Raw genomic sequence first — 24324 nt, 5'->3', positions numbered from 1 at the left:
TAACGTTTGAGTATAAATAGCATTTTCATATTTTCTCCATTCATTGCGCTTTTTCCATGAGAAAGCACTGAGTTTATTGATCCCACAAAGATGTTGGGCCCTCTGAGGAAAAGCGTGTCAAAGGGAAAAGAAAATGAAGAAGTCAAATGATTGTGAGGGACAGCTGGTGATGAAACAGAAGCAGTCAGGGATCAAACAGTCAAAATGGAGAAACAGGGGAGCAGAGAGGAAACCAGCTGCTTTCAGGAACTGGATGTGAGGTTTGAGAGATCCTTAGTCTGACCTGGTATTGCAGTTTCTGTGTTGATTACTATTATAGTAATTAAAAATGTCTTCTTTTTCCTTTGTATAAAACCTCATCAGTGTGCATAAAAGAAAACAGTTGTTTTTATAGATGTTATGGGTGGTTTGTATAAACTCCATGGTTATAAGAGTGAAAAAAATCATCAGCAAATACTTCGTATTATGTGAAAAGTAACCAGGAAAAGTAGTCTTTAAACTGGTGACATGAGGAAACTGTAATTAATGTGCTTGCACACCATTGTTGGATCATATCTGCAGCCCCTCCATTTCTGGCTCATAGAGAATAATCCCATGTTCTCCCATAATCAAGACGGTATCAATGGCTGAAGCAGTGGTAGAATGAGAGCAGGAAGCTGGTATCCCTGTCCATTATAATATTTTGCAGTGTGAAAACAGAGATCACTTTATGCTACCAGGAACAGATGGGAAACAGATATCATCACTGGCTTTATTAAAAGCTCAACTCTATTTTTAGAATTCTTCTAGAATTTTTAGAACATGTTTTCAGTTTTGTATCATCATATGGTGCCAACTCTGCTGTGTTGTAGCATGGGAAGGATTGTTCAATTGTTTTTCTGTTACACCTAATTTCTGCTTTTTGCTGAAACAAGAAGGGTAAGGAAAAAAATAAAATCCCACCCCTAATCTAAACCAGAAATACTAATTTAACATCCTGGTGAGTTTAAGTGGCAGAGGAAACATTAGTAGTTATTTCTAGTGAATTTATTTCTATCAGATTATGCTAATCAGAATGATTTAAAATTACTCCATTAGTTGCAACAATCCATCTTCAGAGCGATTTTGTGTTAAGTCATTATTCACAATGTTGTTATATAGTGTATAACACCTAAGAAGACAGCTAAAATTTTTGTGGCTCTTTTCATGAAAGCAAGAAACCATATAAATCTAGGATGAGACAGGCCGAGTGAGCAAAGCCTTATTGCCAGCGGGTGATTGCTGATAGGAGAACACCCAGGGCTTCACAAATGCAGTTCCTTTACTCTATGTCTGAGCAGCATGTATTCACACTGACCTTAAAACCTACGCCAAGGAAAGTTCAGAAGAACTTCACCTGCACTATTGCAGATCTACAGACAGTGGAAAATACTGCACATTTGGATACATTTCAATTTGTATGAACGATGCTTTAATTTCCACTAAAGGTGATTTTCCAAAGGCCCTTTGCTCCATCCGCACATGGTACTTTCAGTAATTCCTACAATGGATGTTCTTCTGCTTTATTGTTGTAGAAGGCATAAATTCTTGTTATCATTATTTCAGTGTGCTTTCATGTTTATTAAAACAATCTATTGCATCATACTAAAAATAAGAAATTTCTAATTATTTTTAATATTCTAGGTTGCAGGATGGCCCTAGCTTTTACATAACTGCTGCGTGAAAAATAATAAAAGAATGTTTTGAGTATAGAACTAACAACACAAAGTAACTTGTTTCATTAATTTGCAATGTACAATATGCATTAGAATGTGTATTTTACATAGTATTTTTATTACTTTTATTAATTCATCTTTAAACAAGAATATCATTCTTGGAATAGAAAAACTAATGCAGTTCATTACTTGATAGGAATTATAAACCCACTAGGTTTGAAAGTTCTGTGAATATGCCTTACATTTGGAGTTGGGTATAATCTGTGACGCTGTATACAACATATTATAACATGTTGTAACATATGGCATTATGTTCCAGAAACCTGAAATCATTATTTTCTTGCCTGTAATTTTCAAATACAGCACTTGAACTTTTATGCAGTTCTAATAACACATTGGTAAATAAGGTGGTATGAAAATTACGTGATAGTAAGAACGTGGGTGGAGGCATGGGAACAGAACTGAGACCGCTGTTTCTCGGTACTGAAACTGTAGATTGTGGACTTATGTTTTTCCTTCTAAATATAGCAGTCATGGAAAAGCTCTGCAGGTGTAAGCTTTCCATGCTCTTTTAGATCAGTCTTCTACTACACCTTGATCCTGGTTTTTGCTCACTGCGCCTTTATAACAAGCCCTTGTCTTTGCCCACTGTTAGGCTCTATAGTTTAGTAAAACGTCTAGCAGAGAAACATCAGAAATTATTTTATTTGTGTCATAAGACCTGAAAACTGAGAAGCAAATAGCTATGAGATGCAATAGCTATGCATCTGTTGAATCATTATGGGAGACTGTCTAATCTCACTTTCAGAACTGCTGCACTGTAAGCGTTTCACAGTTCTTCTCAGTACTCTGTGGCCTCTTGGTGTATCAGTGAAAGATCAGTCTGCTGTCGCTTAACACATCGTTTTCTCTCTTGCAGAAAAAGCAGCAGCAGCTAATGAAGATGAAGTGCAAAAAGCAGATGTATCGTCCACAGGTCAGAGTGTCATCGACAAGGATGCACTTGGACCAATGATGCTTGAGGTAAAGAGCACAAAATCCCTTTATTTAGGGCTGTTCTGCTCCTCCTAGGGCAAATGAAATGAACAGGTGTAGGCAGAGGTTGCCGTAAAGGAATGTTCAAGAGAGACAAGCCCTCCTGGCTACTTGGAATTATGTCATTAAAGAGCAGGCAGCATATTTATTTCTCTTGCATTCAGTGATGAAACTCTCTTTAACTTGAAGTAGGGAGAGGCAGAGAGAATTATGCTTCTTCTTAACACAGACAACTTGAGGAGCTTCAGCTGGTAGTAAGTCTTGGGTGTCTGCTTGTTTTTTGTTGTTATGTCTGTTGTTATTTGTTCTGAACCACAACAGCTGTGGAAGACCTGTTGCACCTAAACATTGACTTATATATACTGTAATATACAAGTGAATAATATTCCTCTAAAATTGCATGTCATTGCTATACTGCTTTAATATTTTATCATTTCAGCTCTTGAAGCAGGACTCTTCCCTCTAGAATATGAAAGTAATCTAAGAGAGATTTTCAAGATGTGTATTTCAGTTTGTTCAGTTAAGATTTCTGTCTGATTTTAGCTGTTATTTTGATACCCCAAAAGGCAGTATGATTCAAGCCTAGCTTCCAAATGTGTTAGCAGTAATGTTGGGTAGGTGTGTTATCAGGGATCCTTATGTCATGTGCTGCTGTCCTTTGGCACTACTGCTTTATCTGCTTAAGCTCACTTGCAAACTGTTTATTCCTGTTCTGGCTGTGGACTTTATCCATAAGGAAGAATAAATGTTACATTAGATAACATAGAACACAAACTCTGAATCAATCTAAAGGAACCAGCTTTGGCAGAAGCATAATTATTCTGTTATTTCTGAATGCATGTTTAACAGTTTTAAGTATTTGCATTATTTTTCATAATTGGTCGAATGAGGGCATAGTTTTCTATACTGCGTATGAAATAAAGGCTCCAAATTCACACTGCAAAACATCAAATTAGACAGGTTGGAGACATTGTTCTCTGAAAAGTGGGGGTAACAAATTAATTGATTAAATTTAATATTTATTATACATACTCACTGAATTGAATGTTGTTGTTTTTGCTATCAAGCAAGGTTATGCATTCATCTCTTACACTGGTATGTTAAAATTTATCTTTAATTTCCTATTAATTGTAAGGACCTGTTTTAATCACAGGGAAAATAAGAACAAGATGATATTTTTCCTAGCTTATCCTGTTTGATTGGCTGTTGCAGCAAACATGACATGTAAAATCACCCATCTATTCTGGTGTTGCATTTAATTTAGTTTAGTTTTCCTTTGCATTTTAACAATGAAACATTGTGGAACTTAATTAATGAACCGTGGTCCTTTTGCACCAGGAAACTTAAAAAGGACTGAAAGTGGTTATGTATTTGCTGTGGAAAGGCTACAGGTACTTCCTTTGTGTCTTTATCGCCTTAAGGAAATGCAATTAAGTTATTTCATCTTTACAGAACCCCTTTATACAATCTCTTAAAAAAACCTACCCTTTTTCATTGCCAAATAAGAATAAAAATGGCAATGCTGATGAACAGTTTATTGGTTGATTTGGTTTAGAAATGTAATTGTATGTTTTTATTAAAGAATAAAACTAAAGAATCCTCAAAATAATGAGTGTTTCCTGCTGAAGAAAGTGAGTAAAATTCATCAGGCAGCTGCCTCTGAGGAATATTTTAACATATTTCTTGCTTAAAGCGTAAAGTAGATAGGCAGAAAGTGTGGAAAAATAGTCAAGAGGGAGATGACAACATGTCAAAGAACACAAATGTATTTTCTGTTCCAATATATAATCTAAAATATCTGTTTTCTTGATTTCTCGTCCATCATATTGTCCCTTATTTGTTCATCCATTTTCCCAATAGCTCTGAAGAAAAGTTTTTGATTATGGTGGCTTACATCTGGGGACAGAATTAAGAAATTATTGCAAAAGTGGAAGCTTCTAAAATATTCAAGTGTCTTGGTGCACTAACTTCCTCAAAAGCCTGCTGCTGCTCACCTGCAGGATTATTTTCTTAATAGAATAGAAAGAAATGGGAGACTGAATACAGGGCCTTTATTACTCTAAGTCCAGATGGGCACATCTGTGATCAACTCAAGGAACAGCTGTGAGGGAACAGCACAGAGAGCACTTCTTTGCCAAAGAAGTTGCCACTCTAGGAAACAGTAGGGAAAACTGAAGATTATTGTGGGATGCCAGTAACTCTCATAATCTCTTGCTTGCCATCTCCACCTTTGAAAATTTTCTCCTTAGGACTCCAATAAACATCTGTGATGGCTTTGGTTTTGCAACTCTTATGAATTGATGTATGGACAGCTGCCAAGCAGGATGGTTCAGCCAAACCCACATCCTTCTGCCAGCTCTAAATACCATGGCTTCTATGGTTGGCCAGCTGGGGAGTGATGTGGCTAGCATCGCTTTTTTCTTTACTTAGTTTTCAGACAGCTCAGCTTTCTGGTCCAGCTGTTCATAGCCTCACACAGTACAGGTTGCTGTTGTGATGTAGGAAGTACTAAATTAAACAGGCCATGCTTACACTGGCTTCAAGTAGTGGTGAAATGCAGCCTAAGACACTAATCCATAGCAGAGATGCTGATAGAAAGTTATACTAGAGCCTTGGTTTATTAATTAATTTGTAAATCTTTTTAGTTAAAATAAATACTACTCAGCAGGAAAAGGTAATGAAAGTTAAGAAAGTATATAAAAAGTAGGGATCTCACAAAGAAAGTAAATCAACAGGAGGAACCAAGAATTATCAGAAACAACAAGAAGGCAAAAAACAACACCAGAGATTAGAATTTGTGACAACAGGAGAAAAAAGACCTAGTTTATCTTAATTTAGAGGCAGTCAGGAAAAGTATACACTTATATATTTATTTGTGTATTTTATTATGTTGTAATTTAAAATTGGAACAAAGAAAGTGTTTGTCAGCCATTGGCTCAGCTGCTCTGCTTGCATTGTGCTTTCACTGACCTTCCCCTGGAGCAGAATCATTATCTAACTTATCAAATTTAGTTTGGGAAGAGCTTCTGGAGCTTATGTGTTCCTACCTCCCACTGCAAGGTGGTCTGAGTAGAGCAGGTGGCCCAGATCTGAGTCCAGCCAAGGTTTGAATATCTCTGGAGAAGGGGGGTTTGCAGCTCTTCCCATATCTGACCACCTTCACGGTGGAATTTTTTTCCTTGAATCTGCTTGAAGTTTCCTGACTTGCAACCTGTGTCTGTTGCATCTCATCCTTCCCTTGTAAACCTCTAACCTAGAGCCCGGCTCTGTCTTCTCTTTAGCCTCCTGCTGGGTGGCTGAAGGCAGAAGTAAAATCCATCGTTAGCCTTCTCTTTTATTGTCTGGATTTGCTAACTGCTCAGTACTGTGCAATATTTTAAACATCTCTTTGTAACCAGTGGACTTGAGAACTGCCTTTTAAGACCAACACATGAGTTATACAGTATACAAGTTGGGTCATATCAAAAATGCCTTGTGCTTGCTGTGGCAGCTCCTCCTTGTTAGACTGTTTTGCGGTGAGCTGTGTTCAGATTTAGTATGGATCCACTTGGTTCTGACCCACAATGAATTGTGTGTGGCCTGGTTTTCTGATTTATTTCTGTCCCTGGAGATACAATAACAACTCTTCTAGTGATTTCCTGCCAGTCCTTAGAGAGGTGTATAAATCAGGCAAAGCTGCAGAAGTCTGTGTAGGTTGTTAATTGAATGCTTAGACCATAAGCTTTTGTTCTTTTAAGTTAAACTGTATCCCCCCCCTTTATCTGCTCATATGACATAAAGTTAGAGGGATGAATTCTGATACATTTCTACTATCTGCAGTCATGCTTGCATCTTAAGAAAAATAAAGTTTGCATGAGAATTGCTTACCAATACTCACAATTTTACTTCATCATCATTAGGTAGAAGTGATATGTGGCTTAGGCTTCAGATAACACAGGGCAGATATCTTGGAAAGAATGCGGCAGCTAGGTTGTCACTGTCACAAGAGATAAGAAAGGAAACCAATCAGCAGAAAATACTAATGTAGACACTTCCTCACAGAAACTTTAAGTCCTTTGGAAAACCATGAAGCTGAGTTGAAGAGGTGAAAATCTGATTCTTGTTCCCTGGATGATGGGTAGATTGAATTAAACTGGTGTCAAATTATAAAAAAATGAAAGCAGTCCTAGGAGCAGAGGCTAAAGCTCCCTCATCTCACTGCTCACTGCCTGCTCTCAGCTCCCTTTGCCCTTCTCTGCTTTTAATGACTCATGTTCCCAGCTGCATGGGACCTCACCTCTATGAAGATGCACTGCTGGGGATGGGGAGAGAGTCATTCCTTCTGCCAGTGTTTTCCTTGCCTTGTGCCAGCATGTCCTGTGGTGTTTTCCTGGGATCAATCTTCCTGTACTGCATAGAGGAGTGAACAGGCTGTGAGTTTAGCAGAACCATCTTGTGGTCCAAGTTTCTTACCTCATACACAGGCAGACAGATAGAGAACAACATCTTCCATTATTTCTGTTTGTTTGTGTGGGGTGGGGGGTTTGGTTTGTTTCCATGTGTGAGTTTCATTGTTTTGCAAGGTGTGCACCTTTCTTTGCTTTTACACTAGTTTCATATAACGAAGATTAGATGCTCAATCTGAAATGTGTCCTTTGCTATTACAGACAATTATATAAGGACTGGGGTGAATGCAGAAAGATTCAGATTCTTCTGAACTGAGTATTTATTTTCTCTGTATTTTGTTAATCTGATTGTTTGGTATTGTGGCTCTCTCACTTTCTCTCTCTGGTTTTCTGTTTTTCCCCCTTAGGCCCTAGATGGGTTCTTCTTTGTAGTGAACCCAGAAGGTAATGTTGTGTTTGTTTCTGAGAATGTGACGCAGTACCTGAGGTACAACCAAGAAGAGCTGATGAACACAAGCATATATAGCATCCTGCATGTAGGGGACCACAATGAATTTGTCAAAATCCTGCTGCCAAAATCCTTAGGTATATAACTTTTCCTTGCATCATACCATTACTTATTTAACTTTGGTTTTATAAGTCGGCATTTCAGTAACTTAAGTTAATGTCCTGACACTACTTACAGTTTCATCATATACATTATTTATTTTTAATGTATATATAGACTATGAATGATTAATATTATACTCAAAAGCATCCTCCACTCTTTTCAACTTCTTCTTTGTTAAAATTGCTCTTAGTAACTCATGTTAGCTGATATTTTTTAATGGATCTTCGGAGTGAAACACTAAAAGACAGCATTAGCAATGTGAACTCTCTGTTAGTTCTCTGTCTAGGCTGCTCGTTCCAAGAATGGCCGGGGAAAGGAGGAATATAAAAGAATAATCAGAAACCTCCTTACACTAGAATTTTTATTTTAATGTTTTTATGCTCAGCAGTATTTACTCTTGACTTTCAAAACCTGTTTTTGTTAGTTGCAGCCATTTTTGGATTCATATTAATATTAGTTTTAATGTCATTGAGTTTTGGAGGAGATGAAAAGAAAGTCAATACTGGGTGCCTCATTTACTCACAGCATTTAAAAAGTATTCAATTCACTTTAGCATTTTATTACTGTACTTACATACTCTGAAGAAGCAAAAATGTAAATGGCTAAAGTCAATATATTACTGCATTTATTGCATTTTATGACTGAAGAGGGCAAGTGAAGAGTATTTTAAATATGACCCTGCCATTTCCTAATGTGGTGTAACATTAATTTGCTCTGACTGATGTCTAGTACCTGTATTTGTGCATCTCAGGATTTTGTTTCTTTTTTTACTTGTCTTAAGCACTGTGTTAAGCTTTAGTTTTATCCATCACTCCACACAGGTAATTTCAACCCTTCAGTCTTTCCCATTGTAGCTGAGACTGTGTGTTTCAATATTCCCTATTGTATTGCTTCCTGTTTTTATAAATGCATATTAGTTTCGTTTCTTTCCCTTTCTAATCTGGACAGATATTTTTATACAATGCAGCCATGCCTTTTAGTAGTACCTTTTACTGGAAAGATCCTACATGCTGCCTTAATTTTTCCAGTCTCATAAATCAACTTGATCTACCCAGTGAGCTTTTGCTGTACTGTATAACTTTGACATGCACCAATATTTAGCCTTTTATTCTGCTTTTCTACTATGTCATTTTAAGTCACTTGAAAAAACAAATTAGCAGCGCTCTTAAAATCTGTTAAGTTTATAAATGACCTTGTTATGTGCTGGTTTGGGCTTTAATATTAAAATTAGATTGTTATTGTTGTTAAATGAGCTTGTTTCCCAACCAGTTTGTAAAGCATCTTGATTAATTTCCTGTGGATAAGCAGCAGAAATGCCTGGTACCAGATTTATCTCACTATCTGATTTTGCTTTTGCTCAGTGAATGGGGGATCTTGGTCTGGTGACACTCCTAGGCGTAATAGCCATACCTTTAATTGTCGGATGCTGGTAAAACCTCTTGCTGATTCTGAAGAAGGCCATGATAACCAGGAAGCACATCAGAAATATGAAACTATGCAGTGCTTTGCTGTTTCTCAACCAAATTCCTTCAAGGAGGACGGTGAAGGTAATTATCATTTCCAGTTTTTGTTAGTGCACTTTCAGTGCAGTCGATAAAGTGACCTCTAATTCCTGAAAATTGGAAAAATTCTTAGTTTTTTTTTCCTTTTTTGATTTAACTGTAGAAATGTACTTTTGTCTTGGCTATGAGTGTATACACTTGCATGCACCTATTTGTTAAACCAGCTGAGAGAACTGAGAGAAATTCTGTTTACCTCAAAGAGAGATACCCTAGTTTTATATTGCTGCAATTGTAAGAAAAATGTAGCTGACTGGGAAGAAAGTTTCAAAGGGCAGTTTTTTGAATTCTTAGAATTTGAAGACAATCGTGGTTCACCATTTCCTTTACCATTTACTACTTCAGCAGGTAAATTTCCTCAGATTGTTTTGTAAGTATTCAGGTAAGTAAAAATGGTTATCGTGAAGGTGCGTTCTCAGGAACAGCAAGCGTTTGGGGCAAGTTTAAGAAATTTGGCTTAGAAGGTATGGAATGGTGAGTGTTGAAGAAATGTGCTCTTTGTGCATGCAGTACATTCTTTTTTATTACTTAACCTCATAAGTGGTTGAGCTACTACAGGTATATTCATAAACATGTGCCAGTACTTAACGGGTTGTGGTAAACTCCTTGTTAATTTTTCTTCTGGAAGAAAAAAACCCCACCTTTCCTGTTTTATTTAATGTTTTAGGAAGTAATGAAGATACAAACCCACTGAGCTTTGTCTATGCGTTTATTGGTACAAAATTTATTTTTGGGTCCAAATAAATTTAAAGAACTTTTAAAAAATCTTTCTGAAGTCTTTGTGGAAACAAAAGTCTTCCCCTTCTATAAAAATTAAATGAAGCAACATTTTTCTCTAAGATTTGCAGTCTTGCTTGATTTGTGTTGCAAGAAGAGCTCCAATGAAGGAAAGACCACTTCTTCCTTCGTCAGAGAGCTTTACTACACGCCAGGATCTTCAAGGTATTGTAAAATAGGGGTAAAAGTTTTTAATTTTATTTCCTTTTCCTCAATGGGGGAATTGCTATAACAAATGTTTTCTAATGTATCAAATATCAGGCAAAATAACTTCACTGGACACAAGTACCATGCGAGCAGCTATGAAACCCGGCTGGGAGGATTTGGTCAGAAGATGCATTCAGAGGTTCCATTCACAGCACGAGGGAGAAATATCTTTTGCCAAGAGGCATCACCAGGAAGGTTAGGTTTCATACTTTTAGCACTTTCTATATTTAACCTGTTTGCCATTTGTATCTCTTGCTTGTGTTCTCTTTGTTATGCTTTCATGGAACAGTCAACAGCTACTGACAGTCCCTTTCTCAAGCTGTTTTATCTAACACACTGATGGCTCTCTAGGCAGGTCTTCAGCTTTCTCACTGCTTGTTTTAGCCTTCTTGTTACAACTGTGCCATCCTGGAGTACGTTTTAAATCTTCAAAATGTCAAAATTATTTTGGAAAGAAAGACCCTTGCATGTTGTCCACCAAAATGTTCACTGGGCATTATTCTTCAGAACCTCAACTCACACATTCCAGTTCGTTGCCTGTATTCCCTTTCTCTACAAAAATGGATTTTTACCGTCACATTTCCTGTGAGAAACACTGAGTGTAAATTCCCAAAGCTGCACCACTCATACTGTTTGGAAATCTACATTGTTGCACTGTATCTAGCTGATAAGTGTTATAGGATATACCACAAGCACGTCTACTCAGTCAAGATTATGGTAGGTAAGAAGCAGGAAAGTACTGCACTTTGGAATGGTCCCCATGAGGTTTCTGTGGTAGTGACTGTGTGGGGATTTTTCATAAAACCCTTACACTTCTAATTCTAGTAATACAGACCCAAATTAATAAAGTGAATAACCCTATCTAGTCCATGGGAAAGTAATTTTAAAACCAATTGGGAATAGCTGGAACATTTCCAGTACAGAAGCATCATTCTTTGGGTTCATGTTTAAAGAACAGGGTTTACAGCTGGCTTGTAACAAATAGTTACCATGGTCATTAAGCAACAGGCATGTCATCTTAGATACTAAATTGTAACTGGAATATCAAATTATTCTACCAAATGCACAAAAAAAAGAGCTTTAGTCATGAGGCATTAGTTAAATACTCTTTAATACGTTCTGCTTTCATGAAATCTTCAGGTGGTGTTTTAGAAATGTTGGATCACAGAAATGCTGTGTTATTTTAGTTAGCAGTTTTTGGGGTATATCCAGTAGAAGTGCTAAAAGTTTCACAGCCTTGTGCTGTGATTTCTGACAGAACTGAAGAAGGCAGTATGCAATTAAAGTTACACTGGGGGTTTAGAGAGCAGTTGCAGGTAAGGACCCATCTGTGCCAGAGGTGTTTTAGGGGTATCTCTTATGGCGTCCCAGCACTTGTTATTTCAGTCTTCTTCAAGTTATTCCTGACCAAATTAGCAGCTACTACACTGAGTGCCAAGGTTTGAATGAGTCCTCCCTTAAGCTATCTATGAAGTGGTGAAAATATATTTGCTTCAGGGTTTGCACTGTATCATTTTTCAGCTGTGGCTTAGGATCGTTGTGTTAATTGTAGAATTAGTCTAAATGAGAGGGCTCTTCTTGTCAAAGTGAAAAGAGTGAGTTACAAGAGGAGGAAAAACCTCTGGAGTGGTTTTCCTACAAATGATGCAGCAATGAGGAAGAATAATGGCTGAAATGTTGCCCTCCCCTGCCCTGCAGGATGGAGAAGAAAAACAAGTCATATCTTGGGCTGTAGCATCTTTGTGCTTGACTGAGGAACCCTTTGCAGTTTTCAAGTTATTGTGGTTTGAGAATAGAAGCAAAGAAAGTAATGATCTCCTATGTGTAATCCAGCATTATGCTGTGAAAAAATGCAGCATCAGCTTGATAAACAATAAAAAGCAAGCTTTAAAATTATCTGTCAGTATAAAATGCAGAATATATGGTAAGTTTTTATTGGCCGCAGTCAGAAAAATAGCATTTCCTCAAGAGGAGTACGGAAACATTCTTGTTTGCTTAAAGAATTAGTTTGGAAAATGATTTAAGTAGAGGTTTCACTTGTATCCTGTTGGCATTGAGTACTGGAATTTCCTGATGTGGTATATGCTAAAGTTAAGAGCTTTGGACCTTCTGGTGCCCAAAGGTTAAACTGAAACAATGACATACCTAACAGTGAAATTCTGTTTTGTATTGTTTCACTGTTGTAGGTTTTTGTTTCTTGTTACATTTTTACTCTGAAAAACCCCTTCTGGTTGTTTAAATTGTGCTTCCTGTTTTCTCACTGCCTAGATAATACTTTGAAACCTTGCAGAACAATATATAACAGTGGGGGACAGGGAAGGAAAGCAATCGTAACCAGTCTTGCAAGGCTGGAAATGTGGTAGCTCTGTAGACCAGACAAATAAAGGCCACACTTGGAAAACCATGTCATTTCATTACAACAGGAAATATTAAAAGACAAGCAATGAAATGAAGATCACATGATACTATTAACTTAAAAAAAAAAAAAAAAGAGAGAGAAAGAACCCCACAGAAAATATATATGTAGGAAAAAATAGGAAATTAAATGTATTTGTAGTGCTTCATTACTATTTTTTCCCTAAATGATTATATGAAAATTTTTGAAGTATTTTACTTCTCTCAAATCTGCAATTCTTATGTGATTGCTTTTGGACTAGAAATTGTAAGCGACCACAGTCGTTTCATTGATGGCAGAGAGTGAACAGTAGAATAAATGTTTGGGTGATTTGCTTTTCCATAACATGTTTTAATTTTTTTGTTAAAGAAGTTTCACAGGAGTCTGTGGAAGTTAGAGAACTGAATTTGTTGAAGTTCACATTTACATTAAAAACTTAAAGGGCTGCAGAATATGTACAGTGAAGTAAACCCCAAACCTGAAATGCCGTCAACACTGGGAAAAGGTAGCACAGCCCCAATTTTGGTTTCCGTAATTTTATTTGTAATTTTTTTGAGCTATATGTATTTTATATTTGTTCTTTTAAAAAGAATAATTTCTCTTTCCAGTTTTTATTTCTAATTGTTCTTATGTAAAAGTTTTATGCATTTTTTAACTTAAAGAATTAGTGTTGCAAGACAATTTAAACAGGCAATAAGGAGGAAAAGATACAGTCTAATGGAAACAGATGATCTAAGAACGAAGGACATTTTTATTAATACATCATGATGTAGATGGTACAATGAAAAAATATTTGAGGAACAAAAGGAATTAGATACATATTTGATGAAAAGTGAAATGGACATCAAGAACTTCCTGTCTGCTCCTGAAATACGTTCTGTTTCATAGTATCTTCCTGTTATTGCTGTCACTCCTTACAAATTTTCATTTGATCGCCCTACAGTTTGCAGGATCCTTTATTTTATATGCATCATGTCTATTTATTTTCAAAATGTTCTTTTTGTTTGTTTTGTTTAATTAGCACCATATCTGTGGTACTGATGCTGATGGATTTAGAACATCAGATGCTGAGCAGCTGAGCTACCTGTACTGCAGTTTCTCCTTAGTTTAACTGTGTTGTTCTGCTTGCCTGCAGTGCTGAGGCAGGGACTGGCCTTCAGTCCTGTTTATCGCTTTTCCCTGTCGGATGGCACCATCGTTTCTGCCCAAACGAAGAGCAAGCTCATCCGTTCTCAGACGACCAGTGAACCTCAGCTTGTAATCTCCTTGCATATGCTTCACAGGTAATCCTGGCCACATTCTTTCACCCACACTCTGCTAAGAGATGTGGAAAGTACAAGGTTGCCAAAGCAAATAGATTGTTTAAGGCTGATAGGTTTCAGTTGACCCAGAACTGATATCATGGAAACAAAATAAGATTTTGAAATCAATGCTTGCAGCAGGAAAAGACTGTAAGATTATTTCAGGATTTATAAATGGCATGCTGTATTTTCAAAGTCATGTTCAGTATTTTAATTTCCCTTATTTTGCATAGTAGATACAAGAAACTTTCCAGCTGTAATTAAATCTAGAAAATTTAGAGGGATTAAATTCTTGTAGTTCACATTCTGTTATTGGTCCTGGTTCTTCTTAAAAGAACATGTTAAGATTACTAGGACTGCACTTTAGACAAACTGTTATTTAATTCTTTGATTCCCTTTGTGCCTTGTCTTTTTGGTGCTTGGCTTAGTGGCTTTCTCATGGCCAATCCTGAGAAGTGCTATTACTAAATGCCCTTAGTTAAGAGTTTTTTTTAGAAAGCACGGCCAATAATATGCTAAAGTCAAGTTTAAGTAATCACTGACATCAGAACTTCAGCGTACAATTTTTATTAAGTCATTGCATGTCCTGGTGTATTTGTATCAGATTTTGCTTCAGGTTTTATGGGCTGACTGTAATTACAACACTATTTTCCTTTAATCCTCTGTATCATTTTTCTTGAGAAGAAGAAACCAGTGCTAAACATAATTATAACTGAAACCCTTTTATAGAAATTGTAGATTTGCAAATTGATCTGACCAAAAGCTGTCTCAAATTTTTCTTTGCATTGCTGAAGATACCTAATATTTCATTAAATGCCAAATTTTAAAAAGCAAGCACTATTAATTTTAAAATGGTACTTGTATATTTTGTTGCACTTTTTTCAGCAGAGTGCTGGTACTACTATATTTGTAATAAGGTTTTAAAAATACCCCTTTTTTATAGTTAATGTTTTTCACCTTTGCCCTCATGCCTAAGATAACAAACACAGAATAAAGACTCGCTACTCTATATTCTTGAATTATTTCACTTCTCATGCTTTAGCAATGTGAAGGTTTAACTGCACTTATTTATACTGTGCAAATAGGACTGGTTTTTGTCTCATGGAAAATGCATATTAGGAATGTTCCATTTGTATTTGGCTTTGGAAGTCCAGAGTTGATTTGATTTTTGTCAGAATCTCTTTTTTTTTTTTTTGCTTCCTAACCTACTTGACTCTGTCTCTTCTGTAGCTTTTAGCATTTGGGAATATGTCTGATTTTCCTAATTTAAGTTTTAGCACAGAGTAAAAAGTGTATTACATCTTCCCATAAACTAATTTAAATCTACTGGGGGAAAGAAACGTGACCTTCAGGTGCTCTCACAAGAGCTTTTTCTGTGTGTCGCTCTCTCTTCTGTTTCTTCTATCTTGCAGCCTACGTCTCTAAAATACAGGTTTCAGCTCCTGTGTGTGTGGTTTGTTGTTTTTCTTCTCCCCTCTTCCTGAAGGCCTATGCAGGACTGGATTGCTAACAGACTGTTCTCATTCTGAAGCAGTATCCAGTAGTTCCCTTGGCTCACATGCTGCTTTGGAGCAGTATTGAAATACTCTGGCAGTGTAAAAATGTGACTTTTTCAACTTTCTTTTCACTAGGAACTTGGTGGGCAAGTAGCCCACTCCAGCCTTGTGGTGGGGCTAACTCACAGAAATTCAAAACTCCAGCAAACAGCTGTCCACAGCTGTCTTGTAAAACATGTATTTGTTGGGTTGTATGTTTCAGATGAGATTTCTGTCAGTTCTAGAAGTTAGCTTGCCAAATTGTGGAGGAGAGATACATTAAAGGGAGTCTGAAATTGTAACCTATCAGCATTTCTAATGACTGTCATTTAAGTGAGGTTTTAATTTTGTTTTTCCTCTCTTCCACTGTTTTGTAATGATGTACTGAAAAACCATACTGTTAATGTTCAGCCATGTTGAGAGTCACATATCACTTTTGTCAAATTGTTGATTTGTTTTTGATTGTAGGGGTTTTGTGTTATTTTAAAGTGAGGTTTGGGGTTTTGCTTCTTTTTCCGTAATGTAATTGCAAGTTGGCCAGTGTCATTTAGCTAACAGACTGTTTTTCTTCCCCTTGCCACATAGAGAGCAGAATGTCTGTGGAATGAATCAGGATTTGACTGGACAAGGAATGGGGAAGATATTGAACCCAATTAGTTCCAGCAGCCCTGCCCATCAGGCCATGTGCAGTGGGAACCCAGGTCAGGATATGACCATCAGTAGCAATATAAATTTTGCCATAAATGGCCCAAAGGAACAAGTGGGCATGCCAGCAGGCAGGTTTGGTGGTTCAGGGGGAATGAACCATGTGTCAAGCATACAAGCATCCACTCCTCAGGGTAGTAACTATGCACTAAAAATGAATAGCCCCTCACAAAGCAGCCCTGGCATGAACCCAGGGCAGCCAAACTCTATGCTTTCCCCAAGGCATCGCGTGAGCCCTGGAGTGGCAGGAAGTCCTCGCATCCCACCCAGTCAGTTCTCCCCTGCAGGAAGCTTACATTCACCTGTGGGAGTCTGCAGCAGCACAGGAAATAGCCATAACTACACCAACAGTTCCCTGAATGCACTTCAGGCCCTCAGCGAGGGCCACGGCGTTTCTCTAGGATCGTCGTTGGCTTCACCTGACCTAAAAATGGGAAATTTACAAAATTCCCCTGTGAATATGAATCCTCCCCAGCTAAGCAAGATGGGAAGCCTGGACTCTAAAGACTGCTTTGGAATATATGGGGAGCAATCAGAAGGTACAACTGGACAAGCAGAGAGCAGCTGCCATTCAGGAGAACAGAAAGACAACAGCGATAGCAACATGCCACCGGTTGTCAGTGGCGAGAGACCTGATGGACAAAATAAACTGCACGACGGAAAAAGCCAGACAAAGCTCTTACAATTGCTGACCACCAAATCAGATCAGATGGAGCCTTCACCTTTGTCCAGTACCATGGGAGACATTAGCAAGGACTCCGCGGGAGGGTTGCCTGGGTCTGGTTCAGCACATGGAACCTCGCTCAAGGAGAAGCATAAAATTTTGCACAGACTATTGCAGGACAGTAGTTCTCCTGTAGATTTGGCCAAGCTCACAGCAGAGGCCACAGGCAAAGAACTGAACCAGGAGTCCAGTAGCACAGCTCCTGGTTCAGAGGTGACTGTTAAACAGGAGCCAGCGAGTCCTAAGAAGAATAACAATGCACTACTTCGCTACTTGCTAGATAAAGATGATACTAAAGATATTGGTTTACCAGACATACCCCCAAAACTGGAGCGGTTGGACAGTAAGACAGACCCTTCCGGTAGCACAAAGTTAATAGCTATGAGGACGGAAAAAGAAGAGATAAGCTTTGAGCCTAATGAACAGGTAAGCTGATTTTTGCATTATGTGTGAATGAGTTGTTCCAGGCCTGCATTCCTGCCATCTGACTTCCTCTAAGAGTGGTATCTTGGCAGTTCAGGACAGTGTTACCTGTATTTTGAAATCCAGTCTTCGCTCAGTTTTCCAGTTGGTGTCACTAAGTTGTGATCATCACACTGTGTGAAAGCACAGACTCTGCCTGGGAAGAGATGGATAATGCAGGGTACCTTTCCCAGATGGTAGCCAGGCGAAGACAAAATACTCGTGACTCTTGGTTAGTGCTGCCTAATTGACAGCTTTTCCCACAGGCTGATGTTGAACTGCTGTTATGCTTGCTAAATGAGTCCTTGACGTAGCCCAGCATAGCAGCTACCCTCCTTCCGTGGAAAACAGGTTCATGCCCAAGAACAGAAGTTGTTTGAAAGGACTGATAACAACTTTGCATTACTGGTCTTTGTGCTATGCTTGACCTGCAAATTAAAATCAAAGCAAATATACTTCTGTGCCAGTTTGGAGGATTTACTGGGGTTTTTTTGTCATCTTAAAAATTCTTTATATTCTGCTGCAAGTTTCTGCGGATGATTAATGGTTCAGTGCAGGGATCATGTCTCCTTGTGCAAGGTTATCTACATTGAATTTTACATGCAGGATTTCTTTGCTTTCTGTGCAAGATTGCTTGTTGCTCTGCTGCCCAACACACTAATAAATTGTGTATTGTTGGGGCTTATGCTAAAAAGTGTTATGTCACTGGCTTTCATGCAGAATTCACTTTCCAAAAGCACCAGGTCCACATTACCCAGAGTGCTCCAGTTTTCAGAGCTTTGCAAGAAAAAAGGACACAGCAAAAGCAATCTGATACTTCAGTATTACTGTTTATATTATTTATAAAATGGGTAATTACAGTATCAATTTTAGTATTTTCTGGGAAGGTTATAACTAGCTGGAGTTAATCATCCTTGGATTTGTCTTACACCATCAGATCTCCCAGCTGGTCATTAACCCCTAGGCAGCCCTGTGTGTATGAAGCCTTAGTTTGTAAATCATGATCAGACCATATACCATGCAAACGTTCACGTCTCACAGCCATATCCTTAATTTTAAAAATTTTGTATATTTTTTAATGTGCAGACTAGGCTTTAGCTTGTTTATTTTTTTTTATCCATTCTATTTTTTTATTGTGTGTGTATAAAGACATTCTTTTTTATATTTTCTGTATTGTATTGTGAGGCTGAGCAGGGATAGACAACATTTTCTTAGCCCTAAGTCACAACATTGGATTTTTTTTTTTTATTTGCCCTTTTGGCAATTTATAACTAGTAGACAGTTCTTTCAACAGTGGTTATAACCACAAAACATAGAGGCCAAACATGCCATTCCAGAGTAGATGCAGCACTGTTAAAATCTCAGTTATCCAGGCAACTCCTAAGGTTACTTTGCTGCTTTTGTTTCAACAGAATTTGACAACTATTGCCATTATGTAAGAGCAATTGTGGTTTTTCAATCCTTCCCATGCTTTAGGAGAAACATAGCCAGATTGTACTAATTTCTCCTCACTGAAATTTGCACTGATTTATCCTCAAGCTTGGATGTTGGTTTAGTTTTCAAAAGAAGCCTCTATTTTGTAGTGTCTGTAAAGGTAGGATTTAGATTCTGTGTGAGAGCTTATGGTTCATTAGGCTAGAAAAACACAGATATCAAGAAATTCACAGCTAAACTGGCAAGAATGGACTACTTGTAAAATGTCTGATAGATTTCAATTCCTAGTTCAGATCCTACACATTGAAGTCAGTACTAGATGGAAAGCAGAGATCTTAAATCCTCCAGTATTAGGTACTAGACAAGAATGTAAAATTTGATAATAACCAAAAAATTGATGCCCTTCATCCGTAGATCAAAATCAGGGCCTTCAGAAGGTTTATTCCCCAAGAATTAAATTTCTAAAAGAATTAAAATTTCCTCTTTCATGATCTCTATGGAGTACACAAGAAACAGCTTAGCTTATGAACCAGTTCTCAGAGAGCAGGTTTTGTCCTCTCTAGAAGTTTGTTGTCTAATCCAAGGTAGCTGTATGAACTCCTTTTATTGCTGACGGAAACACAGGAAAATGCTCCAGGATTTTTTTTTATCTTATACTAATGTGTGTCTAAAACAGATGAGGTAAGCCTCTCTTTACTGATATTCCCATTGACAAGTGGTAGCACAGGTGAACAGTTTGAACTAGCTGCTTTACTTTCTCATGACTAAAGATAGGCAAGTTATGTCTCACCCTAAATGTAAACATGAGACTAACTGTAAAACCAACTTTCAAGAAAGAGACTTTAGTGTCTACAAGCATTGCCAACCTCAAGCAGTTGAAAATCAGGTCTCCTGAATTATGAACTTCTTAAAGTGAATAGTCTATTCACTTTTTATTTTTGGGTTTTATGTTTCTGAGGTTGGGGAGGGATTTGAAGGGGTTGAAGTGTGGGCTACGAATGTATTGCCTTTTCTTAACATTTGAAGACAGAGTTTGTCTCCGAGGAGAGAGTGAAATGGAGGTACAGAAAGGTCCAGGAGCTGGGTTTGTTCAGAAAACCACAAAGCAGTGCAGGAGTCATGATAAAGTGGTAAGGGCTTCCTCAGCACCAAGGTATGGAGAAGCCAGTCCTGTCACTGTGGTGGAAGACTGCTGGATAATGACAGAAGGGCTTTTGTTGCTCCTGTTGGTTGTAAATAGAGCTTTAAAACCCACTTAAAATGCAGTGAAACCTGGAGCTGAATAAACAGAAGTCCAGCATGGAATAGGAGAGGAAATGGTGGGGAATATAGAATAATGTAGGCCAGGCCTTTAAACAAATAACCACTTTACCCCAATTATAAAATCACTAAAAATATTTAGCATCAAAACTCTTCAGCTTTGGAAGATGGTCTCCCACAGGAAGTGCTCATTGCCTAAATTTAGATCAAAGCTGGAACTATTTAGTACAAGACTAGAACAGAGATTCTTGAGCTAAATTCTTCCATCCTCCTGCATCCTTCCCCCTCCTTCTTCCTCCCATATGTAAAAATTAGCCATGTGCTTGTGTTACCTATTTTGCAGGTTTATTTAAAACTTCTCCTCCCTGAGGAATGTTGTATTTTTAAGTAATTAGTCACTGGAGTGTGCAGTTTCTCTGGAAACTGCAGCAGAGCAGCAGTGGGATGGCCTCTACAAGGGAGATCAGTGTGTTGGGAGGCAACAGAGCCATTGCATTTTCTCCTTTTACTTTTGGTGTGACTTTCTGAGCAGGAAATGCTTTGAAGTGCACCACTGTACTAAAAATAGCAGTCTTCTAGGTAGTGTGTTTAAACATACTCTTCTGCAGAGAGCAGCAACTGACAGGAAGCCTTTCTCAAATGGCAGAGAATATTTCCAGCATGGCCGTACCTTTTTCCTTTCCCTGGTGGGATGATGGTTATCAAGCTTTATTAGGCTGATTGCTATTCCGTTGTAGCAGCTGTAGGGAAGAGGATAAAAGACAGACTTGTTGGGGGCACTAAGCGGGGTTTTTCCTACAGCACCAACCGTAGTAGGGCTGTTGCTGTCAACCACCACAAGTTCTCATATGGTTCACCACTGTTAGAAAGAGAAGAGATTATCCCTCAGCAGTAAGCTGGCCTTCTCCCATTCTCCCTGACAGTCCACTGCCAGGAGCAGCCCCTGTAGTGATCAGGAGATGGTCAGATGTGGCAAGGACGGGCTGACAGCTTGGAGGGGAAGGAGAGTGAAAGTACGGGGGAACATTAGAGAAACATAATGAACAATGTTAGATATTGCCTTGCTAAAGTAGCTTGTTCTCTGAGAAATCACTTGGGGGAGTGTGGAATAAAATCCTGATCTCCACAAGTGTACGCTCCTCTTTTTTGTTCAGTACACCATAAAGACAGCCTGTTTGACAGGGACTTTGCAATGTAACAGTCTGCACAAGTGCTGTTCCAGAAATCATCTTAAGCATGTACATTTTTGTCCTAAAACTCAGAAACTGCTCTGGTGTTCCTCACGTACTTCATCAACGCTGCTGTGCTCATGCTTTGTGTGGAAACCAGTATCTTCCCTATACTAGCATATTTTCTCTACACATGCCACTCATCTTTAAAAAACCTATTTCTGGTTTAATAGTCCAGAATCCATTAAGTTCATGAGGAACATTGATTTCTTCTTGAAATTCTATCAAAATCTTAGAATGGGGATTCCATTTTCTGAATGTCTTTCAATTAGAGCTCTGTTTTCAAATGTTAGTCATAGAGTAGCTTGATAATTTAATAGGATTTCTAGCCAATTTTATGTTTATTGCAGTTACCAGGGAGAAAAATACCATATTGGTTCCACTTCTAATTTCCTTTTCCCTTCTTTTCATAAACCTTTAATTTACTGCCAGTTTGGAGCAAGGATTTGGTTTTGTTTACCTCTTACAGTCAAATGCTTTGCCCTTACTTCTGAGGTGGAAGATGAGCTAACTTCAAATTTATGTAAGTCAGGTGTAGTTTCAAGTTGTGCCCCCACCAAAAGACATCCTGTTGTAATTCCATAGAATACAGGGTCACAGTGCAAGCCATGGGCAGGAAGGAGATTTCCGGAGACCTGAGTATCTTATCCAGTCCTTTACAATCCGTGGAAGCTAGACTTTGACACAGCAACTTTTGTAAACCAAACTTCATGTTGAGGTGCAGCTGCCTTTCAGTACAGCTGCAAAAATTCTGTAAGCACTTAACTTTAATCTGTATTTCTCTATATGACAGTATAAAATAAGTACTTTTTCAAATGCAAAAATATTAATGAGAATTGTCTTATACTTTCTGGCACTTAGTGTCCAAGTTCTACAGAGATTGTCATAATTGCATTACTTAGACATAGTGAAAATACCCACACAAGAACTTTCTTGTGATGCGTAGCACTTTATCAGGTGCTTTTTTTTTAATTCATGACAAATAATTTTTTTACAGGGAGATTAGGGTGTGCCTTCTATTTACATAAAATTCAACTTAGACCATTAACAAAATCAATATAGAAGATAACTAATAGAAAAATCCCATGAACCTAACCACGCAAATACTTTAATGCTAGTTTCTCTACATATGGTGCCATTTGAGGGTTAGTCTGGAAAGACTTATGCTAACGCCATGGGTTGGTGTTAATTCCAAATCTCTTGGAGCTTTTGTAGCAGTTGAGAACCCTTATAAAATATTTTATATTGATTATTAAGCAAAAAAAAAGAAGAAAGTTATGTATTTGTGTTGTTGTAATACATCTGTTGGATTTGCCCTTTCTTTACCGCTTCCTGAGATGAATTAAGACCACCAGTTTTCTGCCACATTTGGATCAATATGTTCTTCATTAGTGTTTTTTTAGGTCTGGTTTTGAGTTTTGTTTTTTGGTTTTTTTTTTTTTTTACATCTACTGTTTGAACAAAGAATTGCAGTAGCCAGAATGCTAAAAGAAAAGATGACACAAAATCCCGCATAAAACCAACCAAAAAAACCTCCCTGCAAAATATAAAACTTCCTTTGCTGTTGTCTCAGATACGTGTAATGAAGGCCATATGTCTTAATTCCCCCAAAGAGTACTGAATCATCGTTCTATAATTTATGATGCTCTATATCAGTCTCTTCTCCTGGCTCTTGCGGTCTTGTACCAGATCTCCCATCGCTCAAACTGCAGCTCCTATAAACATCACTCATGGCTGTCTCTTAGAGCGCCTTTTTGAATCTGCTTATCACCTGTCCGTGTAATGATTTAGGCTTCATATAATCACATTTGATTTCTCCTGGCTCAGCCTTTTCTGCTGATGTGCTGAGTCCACCCAGCTGCTTGTAGTTGCCTGGAAGGCAGTGAGTCATCAGTGGGATTTCTCAAGAACAGGTAATCTTGGACCAGCCGACCTATTTTCCTTCAGCAAGAGGGTAGCGGGGTTGCTGGCATAAGAGAAACAGTGTGTCCCTGTGTTTAGATTTGAGCAAGGCTCTGTGGCCCTTATGGCAAGTTAGAGGTGCATGGTTAAGATGAAACTGCTGTAAGTGGTTAGGAAGGTGTTTGGAAATCCCTCCACACACAGCAGTTATTGAAGGATTCGCTGTCAAAATGGAGATGCTGCAGGACTCGTGCAGCATCTAGAGCTGCTGTTTTAGTTAACCTAAATGACCTGATGTGACAATAGGGCTTGGTAAAGCTGTGTGTGACACTTGAATGTCTGCAAACACACTGGAGGACAGAATTCAAATTCAGTTGCAGTGAAGAGATACAGAGACAAAATGCTAGAACATTCAAGGTGAATAAAGTTATTATCATTAGTCAAGAATAATGTCTCAGATTTTTTTTTTTTTTTAAGGAGGGGACTGACTAGATAGGACTTTTTCAGAGCTCTTCTAGAGATCATAGTGACTATAAGATGAGTGGGAGTCAGTGCTGTCATGGAATTAAGAGAATGACACACTTTTCTGGAATAGGCCATCAGAGTGTACTATGTGTAGAGTAAATTGTCTGCTTTAGTCAGCAGCTGTAAGGCATTATTTTAAGTCCTGTCTTGGACAGGGCTTCAGCAAAAGTGTGGATCAACTGAAAGCAATCCACAGGAACAACAAGAGTAATAAGACGCCTAGAAAACAGGTTATTTGCTGAAGAAAATTCACAAGTTGAGATTGTTTATTAATTGCAGCTTAAAACACAAATGGGCACATGTTTTCAAATACAGAAAAAGTTAGAGAAAGAAAGGAGAACACAGTGTGTTCTCCAGATTCAAAATATGATTGGAAGGAAGGGTCTAAATCCTAGTGTGAGAGATTTTGCATTGAGACTAAGAAAATAAAACAAAAGTAGTGAGGATGGCAGAGTGCTGGAACCAATTCTCCAGGGAAGCTATGGATTTTCTGTCTCTGGATGTCTTTAACAAACAACTGTATGAACTTCCATAGGGAATGGCATACACTGATTTTGCCTTGAGGCTTTAAATTTCTTCCAGTCC

At 38.0% G+C, this 24324-nt stretch overlaps 1 protein-coding gene across 6 annotated transcripts in view; it reads left to right on the top strand.

The window, feature by feature from the left end:
* Positions 1-24324, top strand: part of NCOA2 (nuclear receptor coactivator 2) — a 189710-nt gene that overhangs the window by 134166 nt on the left and 31220 nt on the right. For all 6 annotated transcript variants that reach the window (XM_039570527.1, XM_039570539.1, XM_039570557.1 and 3 more), the window contains 7 exons: positions 2614-2717; positions 7522-7699; positions 9086-9271; positions 10124-10225; positions 10322-10462; positions 13798-13945; positions 16084-17353. In XM_039570527.1, the coding sequence (XP_039426461.1) occupies positions 2614-2717; positions 7522-7699; positions 9086-9271; positions 10124-10225; positions 10322-10462; positions 13798-13945; positions 16084-17353 (2129 nt within the window). The remainder of the gene's footprint in view (positions 1-2613; positions 2718-7521; positions 7700-9085; positions 9272-10123; positions 10226-10321; positions 10463-13797; positions 13946-16083; positions 17354-24324) is intronic.

The sequence above is a fragment of the Corvus cornix genome, chromosome 2 (assembly GCF_000738735.6).
Source record: "Corvus cornix cornix isolate S_Up_H32 chromosome 2, ASM73873v5, whole genome shotgun sequence".
NCBI lineage: Eukaryota > Metazoa > Chordata > Aves > Passeriformes > Corvidae > Corvus > Corvus cornix.
This window is presented reverse-complemented; position numbering and strand designations above follow the sequence as displayed.